The following is a 15,168-nucleotide window of genomic DNA, read 5'->3' as shown; positions in this document are numbered from 1 at the left end:
AGAACAGAACACTACTTCGTGACTACATTGCTCCCCGCAGTGTGTTTACAACACAGTCAAGAGGGTCTTTTCTCTTTTTTCCCTGCTAATTTCTTAGTTTCAAGTAGAGAATAAAAGTGAAATGGGCGGAAAATGACATTTGTGTTAAAAAACACAAATTTGTTCAAGAGCAGACCATGATTTATTGGCAGTTATTCTGAAACCCGGATGACTGAATACAATAAAAAGGTGTTCATAAAAAAAGAAAACAAACAAACAAAACCAGAACAGGAAAACAAACAAATCTCATCTTTAAATGCATCACTTGAAGGCATTGATCAAGGGGACACCGTGTGCTGGCAGCTCCTGGTGCAGCTGACGGAACAACATGGCACATTTGTTCCTTTCCTGGGTCCTGCCCAGGGTGTGCAACAGCCGGGCTTGGAAGTAGAGAACGTCTCTGAGCTGCTCTTTGCAGTCCACTTTGGCAAAGTAACTCCTGGCTTCATTTAGATTCAAGATAGCAGATTCCAAAGCTGTGGGGAAAAAGGAGGACATTCATATTTAAGCAAATATCACAGTAATATCTCCAAGGCAGCTCAAGTCTAAGGAGGCCAATTACAAATTCCTCAGCTTTTCAAAACCATTTGTGTCTTAGCAACGTGGTCTCTCAGCTACTTTCTATTATTCAATCTTTGCTGCAAAATATGTGTGTGAAAGTATGCAGATAAACAATGTTCCATTATAAACATCTGTGCAACAACTAATTCCTAATGAATTTTGTATACAATAACCAGGTAACACACTCTGGTGTAGCAGGACTCCAGTACAGACACTGGTTTGCACTTGTGAGCAATTTCAGAGATAATTACTCTTCACACTACCTTCAATCTTCTTTTGTGGAGTGTAGGAAGCTGCAGAAGCCACCTGACATTTGGCCACCAGGAACATGGCACAGCCTTTGTCCAGGACAGCTCCATGGGCCAAGACAGGTTCTATTGCCATGTGCAGGATATTCAGGGCTTGTTCAGGAATGCCAAGGATCAGCTGAAAGAGAAATACTTGTTAGTCTCACACTGGAATCCACTGATAGGAGCAGCGGAGCAGCTTCTTCAGGGAACACCAACACAAGCCATGTCTGTTTCTAAAAACATGATGTAACATGCATCTTTTTTTTTTCAACTTTTTCTCCACAATCTTCTTTTAAATCAAAACTTGTGAGTAGAAATGATTGGGAAAGCCTTCTCCACTCAGTGCTGACAGCCATGCCTCTCAGAATAAACAATATAACTGAAGTCATTACCAGCATTAATTTTAATATACAAGCCAACCTGTGCTGCTTGAAAGCCAAAATACCAGCATGAAAAGATAACTGAAGACATTAAGACAGGGGAAATATATGCTGCTTAATTATATACAATAACTATAAATTTTAGTGATACACATGAAACTCAAGTTTATTAACTTCCTCGAAAGCTTTTACATCCAGAGTTTGCTTCTTCACAATCAATAATTTAATTCCAACAAGGCTGTGTTCTTAAATCTCACAGGAGTAAAAACAGCATCCAGATCCCCAGAATAAATGCTGCCCTGCAGCCCCGTGAAAACACAAATCAGCCCTACCTGTGAGAAAGCCAAGTTGAGCATGGTTTCAGAGGCCAAGTACTGCAGGCTGTACTCGCGAGCCAGGGCCAGAGCCTGCAGCAGCACGGGCAGCGCGATGGTGTGGCACGAGGACCTCCAGTACAGCTCTGCCATGCACAGCAGCACCCTGGCAAACAGGGAGCAGCACTTACAGACTTCACTCTGGGTCAAAAATGTCCCCTTGTTCCCAGGGAATTGTTCCATCCACAATGGGATTGGTTTTATTACAAATTACACTGCTACATATACAATACATTTCAATTACACCCTTAAGAGGAGATGCCACAGGCATAGAAAAGATTAAATAATATATAATATATAATATCTTTATTTAAATATCTTTAAATAAAGATAAACAGCTCTCTGAAGATTTACACCAAGGTAAAACTACACACACACACCCATTTCCTATTTATTTTAGATGCAGTGTTTCCTTCTTCCAGGAACCTTCATGGAACTTTAACTTTACCACCTTTTAGTTTACATATTAAAAATAACTAGGTTTAAATGACACAATATTTTGAGGATTCCTCCATACTGTGATTAATAATTGAAATGACTCTGTAATCTCAGAATCACAGCAGGTAATCTGAAGACTAGTGAAGTCTGAACATAGACAAATTGAAATGGCTGATTCTAATCACTGCAAAGTGGCTTTAATACTCTGCAAATGAAACATTCTTACCTAATCACCATCTCGGTGTTCTTGATTTTCTGGCAGTGGATCAACAATTTCTGCAGAAGTTTGTGTGCCTCTGACATTTGATTTTGGGCTTTCAATACAATGGCTTTTCTGTCATGGTAGAAAGAAAACATCACTGTATTTTTGTACTTTGTATAGAATTCTGCTCTTCAGAACACAGTGAAACAGGTCTCTATTTTGTGACCTGTGTTTCTTGTAACTGCAGACTGGCAGCCTGACAAAGTGTACACATGCTGCACACACAGACAGGAGGAAAAACAGATCTCCCTGGTGCCAACTGGACAACTCCCAGGCAGAAAGGATCAAACTCATAAAACAGCTTTAGATAGAAACCAGGGATTGCCAAAACCAAAGGCCAAACAGGCAGCAGAAGTGGGAGGACATGCAAGGCAAGCTAGAGAGCGTAAGTGATTATCTGTGAGGAAAACAGGTATGAGGTAAAGCAGCTAAAATTGGCCTGAGCTAACAAGGATATGGAGCACCAGGAAAGTGGAGAGCAGGGAAGTCAGGACCAAATGCACAGCAGCAGGGGATGGGTACAAATGCCCTGAACCAGAGACTGAGCAGAGTATTTAAAGATCAGGGAATTCATGATCAGTCCAATTCCAGAAGGACAAGCATCAGGTCCCACAGCTTGAATACTGCTCTTCTGGCTGACTGGCACTGGCTGCTTTTAGGTGTTTTGCCTTTGAAAATTGACAAGAAATTCTCTGAACACTACCTTGGTTTTCATATTCACCAAATACCAAGTTTTAACTGTAACTATTTTTAACATGTCATTCTCATTTAGGAACAAGACCACATTAAGGTGAGTGGAAAAAAAAATCACATTGTTCCATTTTGGAGATGTAGAAACCAGGCCACAGAGGAATTCACTCAAGGCCTGAGCTCCCTCCCCAGCTATTTGACATAAAAATCTGCCTTGTGCTCAGGTTTGAGTATAGCAGATTTTGAAGACCTTACCATGACAGATTCACAGCCCTAGAATAAAACCAACTTCAGCTATTCCAGTTCTTAAAATGCCCAGAGAAACAACTACAAATTATTATTGCAGGACCTGCTCTAAGGGAACAGCCCTATAGGTTAGACCACATAACCTTAACTAGTTCTGGAAAGGGAAAAAAATGTAAGAGATTTGACTGCCAGTGATCATTGTGCTAATTTTTCATGATCTGCATGGAAGAAACCTGTAAGTACAGAAAGACCCACGAATTCTTACCTGTATACACCTTCAATGCTATTTAGTGCTGTGATTCCTGCTACAAGAGAATCTGCTACATGGTATCTGCCATCGTTCATGGCTCGCTCAAACTGTATTTTCTGATCAAACAGCATCCAAAGCTAAACAAGGAACATCCAGAAACAAGCTTTAGAAGTTGTGCCTGCTCATTTTCTAATCCTAAATTAGAATTTACTTTTTATTTTCCCCCATGGGTATTTATCTCCAGACACTAACTCCACTGTCCAATTATTGGAATTACTGAATTACTGTCCTCAACAGAAATGCTCAGGTCTGGGTTAATGTTTCAATATTGAAGCTCACCTACTTGACTGCATTTTATGTGAAAAGGCTCTTTTAAATCATTACTAATGATTTCAGACTTGTAGGCAAGTAGACTTGTTCTGTAGTGAAAAGAGAAGGCTCACACTACATCTAATGAGATCTCAACCACTTCAATGTAAATACTATCTTATGGACTCCTGTGGCAATGTTTCTCAGAGTCACACAAAATCAGGTTATTAGCCTATTATCTCAGTTATTTCTGGATTGTAATATATCAAAATAAGCAGCACTAATTAAGCAGAACTCTGAAGCTTCAAATCAATGCAGAGCATTTAATTGCTCTATGTGCTCATGAAGCAGATGTATATTCCTCTGTTAATGAAATTTGTACTTGAACAGCTTCATCTTAGGAGGTTGTGGTGAGAGAAATGTCTCACCAGTCTGAAAACAACACAGGCAGCTTTTCCTTGCTTTTGTAAAAAAGCTGCTGCTGCACAGCTTCCCATGAGGACGAGCCAAGGGAAATGAGAAAATGTACAGCCCGAGGCATCCAGAGGAAAAGTCAGGAGCAGTGGGATTCACATCCTACTGTACAATGGTGACACAACTTACAGGCTGAATGCAAGTATTCTACCTGTGCATGCTGACTGTTGGCAGGGAATCTCTCCTTCAGGTGTGTCAGTATTTCAGAAGCAGCTGCAAAGTACCCCTGGAACACACAAGGACACTGATTAATGCACCCTGCTCCCCTCTCTTTCAGCACAACCCTCGGGGAAGGGATTTGCCAAGCAAACACCCTGCATTGTCTCTGCCCCCAGAGTTAAAGGGCGTTAAAGGCAGCAAAAACCACAAGTCGAGTCTTGCACCCTCTGTCAGCACCACCCACAGGCGCTCTCAGCAAATGGCACCTGGTGCAAGCGGCCTGGAGCTCACCTGCTCGGCGTGCAGCTCTGCCAGGTGACACAACACCACGGCAAAGGACTCGGTGTTGTTCTGCTGAACGCCCACGTTCACAGCCTCCAGACTGTTCATGCTCAGCAAGGTCTGGGCTTGCTGAAGTGCCATGGTGCTTGTGCAAGAGAAATATCTGTGAGTTTTCAAGCAGCAAACAACAGCCATTTTGAATCTATGGGTTTATTATGACAATAGTCTACATTGTCTGGTTAAGCCTGGGGAGAAGGAAAACTTGTAAAATAACTTCTGTCCAGAGACTCTGCACTGTGCAGGCACAGCAAGTACTACAGACTGAAAGCTGCACACAGCCAAAGCACAGAGATGCTGGAAGTGGGGGCACAGGAACAATTTATGATCTATTTGCCACTACTAAATTGAAACTCTATCTCTTCTTCAGTATGAGTTTTAAAGGAACACAAGAGAATGGAAATAATTGCACTCAGCCTGTACTGAATCTGATTGCTTTACTGAGTCTGATTGCTTTATTTTAGTGCACTGGAGAGACACAGGCACTTGTTACACCTATAGAAATGCATTATGTGCCAACAAGTGCAGCAGCTAATCCAGGAGTTCCAAAGAGAGCCAATACCTGCGGCCGTACAGTCTCCAAATGGCTGTTTTCTGTGCTATGCTGATGTCTATGAGCTCTGACAGGCTGTGCTTCCAATGCAACACATCAGAATCTTTTAAGGCATCCATTAGTTTGTTGGCAGCCTTTCCTGCAAAAGCTCTTTGCTGAACCAAGGACTGGATTCCCAAGGAAGCAAGATACTGGGAAGAAGGAAAAAAAACCAACATACCTACAGTGATGGAAGAAAACAGAGTACCCCAGGCTGGCAAATTACACTGGAGCAGAGTTTCAAACTACTAAAAAAGAATCCCAAAAAGACAGCACAGACAAAGGAACATTGCTCCAGGCATTTCTTTAAATACTCATTTATGCACACCCACACATATGTGAATGTCATTTTGTTGGATGTGAAAGGTAATTTCCACTCCCCCACACAGAAATCTTATGGAGGAGGACAGGAGCAGTACCTGGATTTCTCCAGAACTGCTGTGAAAACAGAGCCTTTGCTTTCCTTCCCTTCCCCACAGAGGCCATGGCTGCTCCTATCTCCCAGCAGTTTTAGTCAATTTTAGAACAATTCTCTTAACAAAGGAATTGTGGATTTGGGGAAGACAGAACTAAACATCAACAGACAACAAATCTATCAAAGGGGAGGGCTGTCCTGCAAGATTTCAGAGCTGTACAAATAAACATGTGCTCAAAGCCCTGCCAGAGGCATCAGCACTGAGCTTCAGGGAAGGTGGAGCCCTAAGAACCTCCCCTGAGCATCAGATTGTAACAAAATGTGCCTGGGCCAGTAGCCACAGAGAGATTTTCTACCTGAAAATCAAGCAAGTTAGAAGGAACACCAGTGAGCTTTGCAATAATGCTCTGGCATTAAAGCAACTGAACTCTGGCTTCTTAATAGGAAGCATAAAAGTCATAGAAACAGGTAGATTTTGGAGTGTTAAAACATGTTTGTTTAAATCCAATCCCATATTTTGAACAGACAAGCCACAAAACCCCAAACTCTGATCACACACACGCCCATTGCCGCACGGTTTTGTCCCAGAATAAAGTTAAGGATTGATGAAATGGACTCACTGGCAATCCAAAATGTAAGGATTTGTTCACAGAGTGCTCCAGCAGAACACAGCTGTCAAATATCTTCTGCTCCAGGATGTACAACCAACTCTAGCAAAGAAAAAGATCAAATTCTCATTGCAAATAACTGATGGCTGCAGCACTTTGAACTTGGCTTGCTGTTAGAGAATGCACAAAAAGTCACTGGAAATGCCAAGCACTTGAGGATTGATTCTAAGGAAACTTCTGCTAAATGCTGCACAGCAAAAACATATCAGAAGTGCATCTAGGCTGGGATGCTGGTGTGGCACCAGCCAACCTGGAGGTTCAGTGATGCACAAAAATACAGGAACTGTGGAATGCAGCACCTCAGGAGTTTGATACCATTGATGTCAACTCATTATAATGTTAATTACAGGGAAAAAAATAGAGAGAAATCCAAGTCCTTCCCTCCCACTTTGCTTGCTCTAAAGGTGGCTCTGAGAATTCAACAGACAGAAAGGAGGCAGCTTCTGAAATACTTCTTTTTACATCATCTAAGGCTCAACTTTGAGCTCACTACTGAGATCTCCACTGGGATAACAATTCCTGCTTAAGGAATTAACCCTGAGCTGCAACAAACCATGCCATGATCCTTGCCCTGTGTGCCAGGAGTGATGCCAGCCCACTGCTGGGCAGTCAGATGCTCTGGGGAGGTGCAGCTGTGAGAGGAGCTCTGCAGCAGCTCCCTGAGCAGACAGCTCCAGGCCCAGTGGCACAGAGCTCTTACCAGGCAGTGCTGCAGGCACACGTGGTCGTTGGACTCCTGGGCAATCCTGATGGCTTCCTGAAGGGCCAGTTCAGCCTGCTGGCTATGACAGACAGACAGACAGAGGGAGAACAATTACTGTTCCTGCAGTGCTCAAGATACAGCATCCTGATCCAGAGGAATATTGATCTGAATTATGCATCATGCACTCAGATCTCTGATTTCACAGCCTGTGTGTTCCTCCCAGCACTCAGCAGTGCATTCTGGTTTTCAGGACAGAAAGTCTGACAGCATCTGCAAACCAAAATGCAGCTGTAACCCCTACATGGCCTTTCAAACCCTGTACAGGCCACGGTGGCAAGTTATTGTTTGAACAGGGGCAACATTTAGAATCTGCCTGTGTGGAAATTGTTACTCTTAACTTTGCAGTGTCCTTCCCCCTCTCCAGTCCTTTCACATCATGCCTCCAGGCAGCAATCAATAAATGCAAACCAGAAATGAAGATGGGTAGGCTAGCTTTATCAACAAAATAAACCTCAACCCATGTGGCATTTTAAATTTTAAAAGCTCGGATGGCTTTTTTGGTTTAATTATTCTTTTGCCAGATCATCAGCTTTGTGTTGACTTGCAGAAAACCAACCACACTTTCTTGAAAATATGGATGAAAATATGGCTGAAAATAGGCAATTATGCCCACAGACCCTTCTGAGGTCATGGAAATGTAATTGAACACTTAAAATACCCAGGACACAGACAAATATCAACTCTTAGATGGCTCAGTTATTATGGAAACCAAACAAACACCAAAACAAAAACAAACCCAAACAAACCAAGATCACAAGAGGATCCCAACCCAACCACAGCTGCTGCCAAGTGAGAGAGATCCCCTGCAGGGTTTTTAGGAGGCGGGGGGGTCTCTCAGCCCTGCCACGCCCGGCTCGGGGGGTGATTCCGTACTAGTGGCCGAAGCGGCAGTGCAGCGCCGCCAGGTTGAGCGCGGCGTAGCGCAGGCTGCGCCCGTAGCCCTCGTCCCCGTTGCTTTTGCTCTCGGCGCCCGTGAGGATCAGCCGGTCAAAGTAGTGCAGGAGGCTGTGTGTGGAACTGAAGACATCCTGCACCCTGATGCTGTTTAAGTAGCTTAAATAATGCTGGAAAAGGGAAACAAAATCAGTTTTAAATGTACAGATACCAAACCAGAGGTTTTGTTTGTAATTACTGGGTGTTTCTGTCCAAAACATGTAATTGTGAAATACTGATCAGAAGTTGCAATGCTGATACTACCTGGGCAGAATTTCTGGATAATTTCTTGGACAATACTGGCTGTTTGCCCTAACAGGATCTGCCAAATGGTGAAGATTACAAGATCTGTCAGAAAGATCCCAGAGAGTCTGAGATCTCTGCAGAGATGGAATTTCTGTATTTATGTCAGAGTGGGAATGGAGGCAGCACTCCCACAGTGCCTGCACTCAGGAAGACACAACACCAGCACTGCTTCCAAATGCTGTGCAGATAGAAAGGAGATGCTAAAATTCTGTATTTTCTTTTTGGCACTGAGACCTGGGCAGGGTAATCCTTTATGCTGTGAAGTGCAGGCAGGGACTATGGCAGCCCTCTCAAGGATACCCTTCCCAACAGCAGCAAGGAAAATCCTTCTGCTCAGCCCAGGGCTGCTGGGAGGCAGAGCCAGAAAACAAGGCAGGAAGGAGCTGAACTTTGGAAGTTGCTCAAGAAGAAGCTGTTGAGGGACAAAGCACGGGCTCACACCACAGCTCTGGTCCCTCAGCATGAGCTCTCTGTGGCTTTCAGTATAAATTGCTATTAAGGACCAGAAGCAAAGTGAACAACTACCAGCCAAATTAACAGATATTGCACTTAGTAATGATTTTTAAACTACAGGAGAATGAGGCCTGAAATTACTTAGGAAAACGTGGGCAAATTATATAAGTTTTAGATTTAGTTGAACAAGAATGCACTCAGTCCCACCAAAATTAAGAGGTTTATATCTGTGCATGAAGGAGAAGTACTTTGCTTAATTAAGGTTCCTGTAACTTCAGAAGTTTTAGTCTGAATTACTAAACATTTACATGCAACTTGCTCCCAGTTTTATCATCCACTTATATTTCAATAGAGAATAAATTACTTCCAAATAATCCTATCCTTGAGATAAGAAATCCTTTTACAACCATTCTGGATGAAGAAAAAGATACTTACTGCTTCAGCAAAGTCTGGATTAAATTTTAACAAGTTGTTCAATTCCTTCTGTAAAGATGCTGGAGCAAGAGCCTTTGTCTCATCATTCTTTAGCAAAGAAGCCTGGGATAAAATTTGAACAGTACAAGTAAGAAATGTAACTCTACAAGGAGGGTTATAAAAATATATTGTGGTGCAGGATTGTCAGGTTGGAGAGGACATTAAAGAAGATTTTGTAGCAGCTCTGTCTATTATGACAGTGGCAGTTCTATATTACATTATAGTGTTCAATTTCCCGAGATCACAGAGACCAAGACAAATAAAACTTTATTCGAAGGACTGTTTAAAGGCATTTAAAGAATTCTGGTTAAGTTTCCCTCTGAAGAACTACTGCCACATATTGTTCACTGGAATTGCATGTATCTTCTCATAGAAAAAAAAAAACCCTCAGGAAAAGAAATTGATAAATCCAGTTTGCTTTGGCAAGCAGTTCAATTAATTTTAAAAATCACAAAAATGTAGCTACTAAAATTAGCATTACTGACTATTGAATTACTGACATTTGTGTCCATGTGTATTTCTGTTCCCTTTTTTATTTACCAGCTGGAATAACCAACAAAACTGCACATTTCACAGAAATGTGAGGCAAGCAGAGCAGAAGGACCTTGTGAGAACCAAATATCAGCATATGGTGACATGTCTGGATGAAACACTCACAGCCCCAAGTGCTCACACTGAGCAACAACAATCAGGCTATCAACAAAGCTCTACAAGAGCACAGAAAACATCTCAGCTGACACTGTGGGTAAAATTCAAGGTGAAATTTGTGTTATGGAACATTTCCTCCATTTAATGAAAATTAACATACCTGCTGAGAAAGAAAATACTCTGCTTGTTTCTGGGAAAGAGGCCCACTGCAGGCTATCTCTTCTTCCCTGGTAAGACACACTCTGGTTAGAAACAGGGCAAGGAAAGACAGCACAGGAACACATTTCATCACACACCCCACACTTCTGCTTCATAAAGGTCTGTGAGATATCACAGCTCAAAGCATGAAAGAACACTGAGAAAACTTAATAAAGAACAAAATCTACTCTATCAAAGTCAGCAATCCAAATGATTTCACACAGTTTAGCTTCAACCTGCAGAGACTGTGGTTTACAGCAACATTACCCTAAATACACCCTAAAAACCCTAAAGAAATACAGCAGAGAAGATTTGGGGCTGACATATTCAAATGGCTCAGCTTTGTTTTCTGTCTTCTGAAGAGAGTCCCAGGAAGATTAATGGGCACTTTGGTCACGTCCATCACAGCTGGAACAGCTGGAAACAGCTGTTCTGTAATTTACTCTGTGGCAAGGCAGCAAGCCCAGCACACAGCCAGACCCCAAAGCTGCTGTCTGACTCACAACTCCTGCACAAGTTTATACAAATACAGTTTGCAAAGTACATTTTAAATACATGGACACATCAAATTATTCTTACAATGGAGCATCTCTTCAGCAGGTGAAAACTCTCAGTGTTTGCTTCTCCTTTCTCAGGGAAATAGAGACGAGTTCTTTTATTTGGAGAATGGTGAAAAGCAACACAAAACCATTCAGCTTCTCCTTATTGAGCAATCTTTCCTTGCTGGCAGCAGAAGTGACCTCTCCAACAGAGGGAAATTGTGGGCAGCAGCTGCCTTTGGGCCGTGTTCCCCAGGGGAGGATGAGGATGGGGCAGTGCCACCTCCCCGAGCCACTGACAAATGTCACCACACGGTGGCACCAAGGAAACGAGCGGCCACAAAGCTCAGCCCGGCTGCAGGAGACTTTAAACAAATCAAAGATTCATTTTCTTAAAAGGTTGAAAAGGCTTTAACACGAATTGATCACCTTAAAGGCCCATCAAGTTCTTCTTTCTCCATTTTCCCATCCAGCTCCTCTGGATTTGTCAGCTCCATGTCACTCTCATCAGCCCCATCCTTTTTCTCATCCTTCTGGAAGTACTGCTGCAGTGCTGTGTAGAGTTTGTAGACCTGGCTGAAGGAAAGTTTGTTGTATGCCAGGATCATGTGGCGCAGGAACAGACCTGGAGAGGGAAATCCTGCTGTGAGCAGACAGGACACAAATCCACGGCCAGCAGCTTCAACAACACCCCTTAACTCCTCATGAAACAGAAATAAATGAGAAATTAAACAGAAATTACTGAGTCTCATCTCAATGATACAACTCAGCGTATCATCAAATCTCACTAAAGACAAATGATAAATTGTTAAAATCAGTAACAAGCTCACAATGTGCAAAACTATCAGTTAATAGGCAACATCTGAGCAAGAGGAAAATGACGTTCTGCAATTTGAAACCTCCCCAGAAAAACAAAGCTGTGTCCTGAGGGAGTGACATCAATGACAGATATCACAGCAAAAATATGGATAACAATTATTTATTATTTAAATATTATGGGTAACAATTATTTACCTACTACACTTGTTTTATGAACTTCTGGCTCTGTCCCTGAGAATGAATCTGAAAGATCATCAAAAAATTGTTCCATGTCTTTCAGTTCTCCTTCTGCCATGAGTTTTAACCTAAACAGGGGAAGAAAGTGTCATTTTTAGGGCATTAATGCAGACAACAGGGGAAAATTGACATGTTCTAGGGTATTAACATTGACATCAAAATATTCCCCTGCTTCCTGCATAAATGAGCAAACACAAGTGATAAGTAATTTCTTGGACCCCAAGAGGTTTTCATACTGAGATAAATAAGATAATATTAAATAGTGGTAAAATATTAATATTAATATTAATTATGATGATGATTATGATGGTGTTTGGCATGTTTTTCTTTTTAAATAGGTCTTTATTATGAGAATAATTACATCAGATGGTTATTCTTAAAACAAATAGGAACTCTTTTTTTTCTCTTTATTTTGGAAAACTAACAATTTTACAATTTTAAAAATTCTTTCAAAATTTTTTCAATTTTTGTACTGCTTGCGTTTTTGGAATTGTGAGTTATTTGATGTGACAACAGAACTTCTGTCCCACAGAAACTTTAAATCTGATCATTTCGATGCTGGTGCCTTTCAGAACTTAGCTATGACAAGTACAAAACCTGTCCAAGCAGAGTTTTGGCCCAGCCGGTGCTTTCAGATCCTGACATTTGCAGTTTTCGGGGCACTTCCCGAGCTGGAGGGACACGAACAGCGCGGGGGATCCCGGCGGCCCCGCCCCGCCCGCCCGGGCCCGCACCTGATGTGGACGGAGCCGGCCAGGTGCGGGCAGCACTCCTCGATGGCCTTGCGCAGCCGCGACAGCGCCATATCGGGACCCTGCGGAGGACAGCGACATGTCGCGACAGGCCGCGACACAGCGGGGCCGCCCTCCCCCCAGCCCCGGCCCCGGCCCCGGCCCGACCTGCAGCAGCGGCAGCAGCAGGCGGTTGAGGCGGCGGCGCTCCAGCAGGCCGAGCTGCGGGCCGGCGCGGCCCAGCTCGCTGAGCAGCACCAGCAGAGCCATCTTGTGCGGGGTGACCCAGTCGCGGACGCCGAACACGTTCGCGTGCACGACGCCGTTCGTCAGCATCGGGTTGAAGTACAGGCTGTCGTGCAGGCTCGCCATGGCGGCGCCGGGGCCCGCCCGTCGCCCGGGAAACCGCGCGCGCCCGCGCCCCGCCGGCCAATCACCGCCCCCGCCGCCGGCGCGCGCGCAGCGCCGCAGCCAATCGGAGGAGGGGATGTGCGCCGCCGCAGCGGGGCCGCCGCGACCGGCCGGGCGCGAGAGAGACGTTCCGGGGAGAGAAGGGTCCGCGCTGAGGCGGGGCTGCTCCCCCGCGCTGCCCTGCATGGCAGCCAGGCCGCGGCTGGGGACAGCCAGGGCATGGGCTGCGCTTGGGCCGCTGCGGCCCTCGGGAGTTATCTGCTAGATAAGGGAACAGACATTTTCTCTGCGTGCTGGTGCTGCTGAGGCTCCGCAAACCCCGGGGTCAGTTCTGGGCCCCTCACGCCGAGCAGGACTCTGAGGGGCTGGAGCGGGTCCAGGGCAGGGAATGGAGCTGGGAAGGGCCTGGAGCCCCTGGAGGGGCTGAGGGAGCTGTGAGGGGGCTCAGCCTGGAGCAAAGGAGGCTCAGGGGGCTCTGCACAGCTCCTGCCAGGAGGGAACAGCCTGGGGATCGGGCTGTGCTCCAGGGAACAGAGACAGGAGCAGAGGGAACGGCCCCAGGCTGGGCCAGGGCAGGGGCAGGGCTGACACCAGGAAAAATCTCTTCACTGAAAGAGTGGGGAAGCATTGGAAAGGGCTGACCAGGGAAGTGGTGGAGTCATCATGGCTGGAAGTGTCCAACAACCAAGTAGGCACAGCTCTTTGCAATGGGGTTTGGTGGTTGGCCACAGGATGGACTTGATGGTCTTGGAAGTCTTTTCTAACTTTAATTATCCTGTGACTAACAGAGCTGTACCAGGTGAGGTACAGGTGACCACGGGCAGTGGCTTGGTGGGGTTACTGATTTTGGGAGCTCTCTAAACAGACAGAGTCTGTTTTAAAAAGAGATGGTGTTTAATTCTGCACAGGCTGCAAGGTGGAGGTTTCCACAAGTCAAGAGCCCAAGGGGTAAAAAGTTTCATCTTTTATATAGTAAAATTTAGATGAACCCTCCTATCCAATACATTTTCTCTGTCTCTGACACAAGCATTTCCATGTTACAGAGAACACCACAGAGTGAATTCACTCCCCTCTGGATTTCCTGCACGTTAATTGTGATGCCATAAAGATGTTTCCACATGTAAGTTTTTATTTTCTCAATAACTTGTTAGAGTACTTCATTAAGGCATCATATTCCCAAAGAAAATACTCCAATTATTATAATAGTTCTCATTTTTGTAAGTGAGAGCAAAACAAAACTCAATATTATTATACATCTGCATGTCCCTGGGGGTTTCCATCACTCTGCTCCTGATTCATGCCTGGGGGTGGTGAGAGGAGGAGGAGGAGGCAAATCAAGTGGGGGGTAATTTCCTAGGATACATTTGCATTTAAGAAACTTAACATTGTAGCTTGCTGCTGCTGCTGGCATAATTAATGATCGTTTCCTCACCCTCAATGAACCCACTGAGCTGTGTCTGAGCACACATCCCAGCAGTGACAGCAGCTGTTATCTTTTAAAGGTCAATGTGCTGACATTTCCTGAAAGTAAAGCCTGGTGGCCTGGGCGGAAACACGGAGCTGGTGGCGTGGCAGGGCAGGGTGGAGAGGGAAGGGGATGAGATAAAGGCTGGGCTGTGCAAGAGGAAATGACAAACATCTGGTTCTGATGTTCTGTGCAATGCTCTGGAGCCAGAGTGTGAGCTCTGCTGACAATGCGTGGGGCAGAGAGAACATTTAGAATGCACTTTTAAAGGATATTTAAATCAGCTCTCATGCCTGAAACCCAGCAGTGAGAGCTGACTTTGGTTGTATTAAATCCAGGATTAGGTAACCCAGCTGAGAAAGTCATCTTTTGTCTCACCTGAAATAGGCTGTGCCAGCAGCAAGGCCAGAGGGGGCAGCAGGATGAGCTGAGGGATGGAGCATCCTGTGAGGAAAGGCTGAGAGAACTGGGGTCCTGCAGCCTGGAAAAGAGAAATTCTGGGGTCCCAGTGCCTGAAGGGGCAACAAGAAAGATGGAGAGAGACTGTTCACAAGGGCCTGGAGTGACAGGACACTGGGAATGGATCCCACTGGCAGAGGGCAGGGCTGGATGGGATTTTGGAAAGAAATTCCCCCCTGTGAGGGAGGTGAGGCCCTGGCACAGGGTGCCCAGAGCAGCTGTGGCTGCCCCTGGATCCCTGGAGGT

At 44.7% G+C, this 15,168-nt stretch overlaps 1 protein-coding gene across 1 annotated transcript; it reads right to left on the bottom strand.

Annotated features, from left to right (window-relative positions):
* Nucleotides 1-158: 158 nt before the first annotated feature.
* On the bottom strand, nt 159-12,972 carry ANAPC5 (anaphase promoting complex subunit 5). Its single transcript, XM_063173078.1, has 17 exons — nt 12,756-12,972; nt 12,591-12,670; nt 11,815-11,924; nt 11,230-11,425; nt 10,224-10,290; nt 9,377-9,478; nt 8,123-8,313; nt 7,187-7,268; nt 6,439-6,528; nt 5,374-5,555; nt 4,764-4,899; nt 4,465-4,539; nt 3,546-3,667; nt 2,309-2,416; nt 1,603-1,750; nt 864-1,026; nt 159-515 (listed from the first exon to the last, which is right to left on the bottom strand). Exons 1-17 carry the CDS (start codon nt 12,957-12,959, stop codon nt 301-303), a joined length of 2,271 nt encoding a protein of 756 aa, XP_063029148.1. The 5' UTR covers nt 12,960-12,972; the 3' UTR covers nt 159-300.
* Nucleotides 12,973-15,168: the final 2,196 nt, after the last annotated feature.

This window comes from Melospiza melodia, chromosome 20 (assembly GCF_035770615.1).
Source record: "Melospiza melodia melodia isolate bMelMel2 chromosome 20, bMelMel2.pri, whole genome shotgun sequence".
Taxonomy (NCBI): Eukaryota; Metazoa; Chordata; class Aves; order Passeriformes; family Passerellidae; genus Melospiza; species Melospiza melodia.
This window is presented reverse-complemented; position numbering and strand designations above follow the sequence as displayed.

Bases quoted from the DNA above. Each gene is read 5' to 3' on its own strand.
- ANAPC5 (XM_063173078.1), bottom strand. From the start codon at position 12,959: ATGGCGAGCCTGCACGACAGCCTGTACTTCAACCCGATGCTGACGAAC. The intron at 11,925-12,590 runs GTGCGGGCCCGG...TCCCCTGTTTAG, and splicing joins GCCGGCTCCGTCCACATCAG to GTTAAAACTCATGGCAGAAG. The intron at 11,426-11,814 runs GTAAATAATTGT...TTCCCTCTCCAG, and splicing joins TCATAAAACAAGTGTAGTAG to GTCTGTTCCTGCGCCACATG.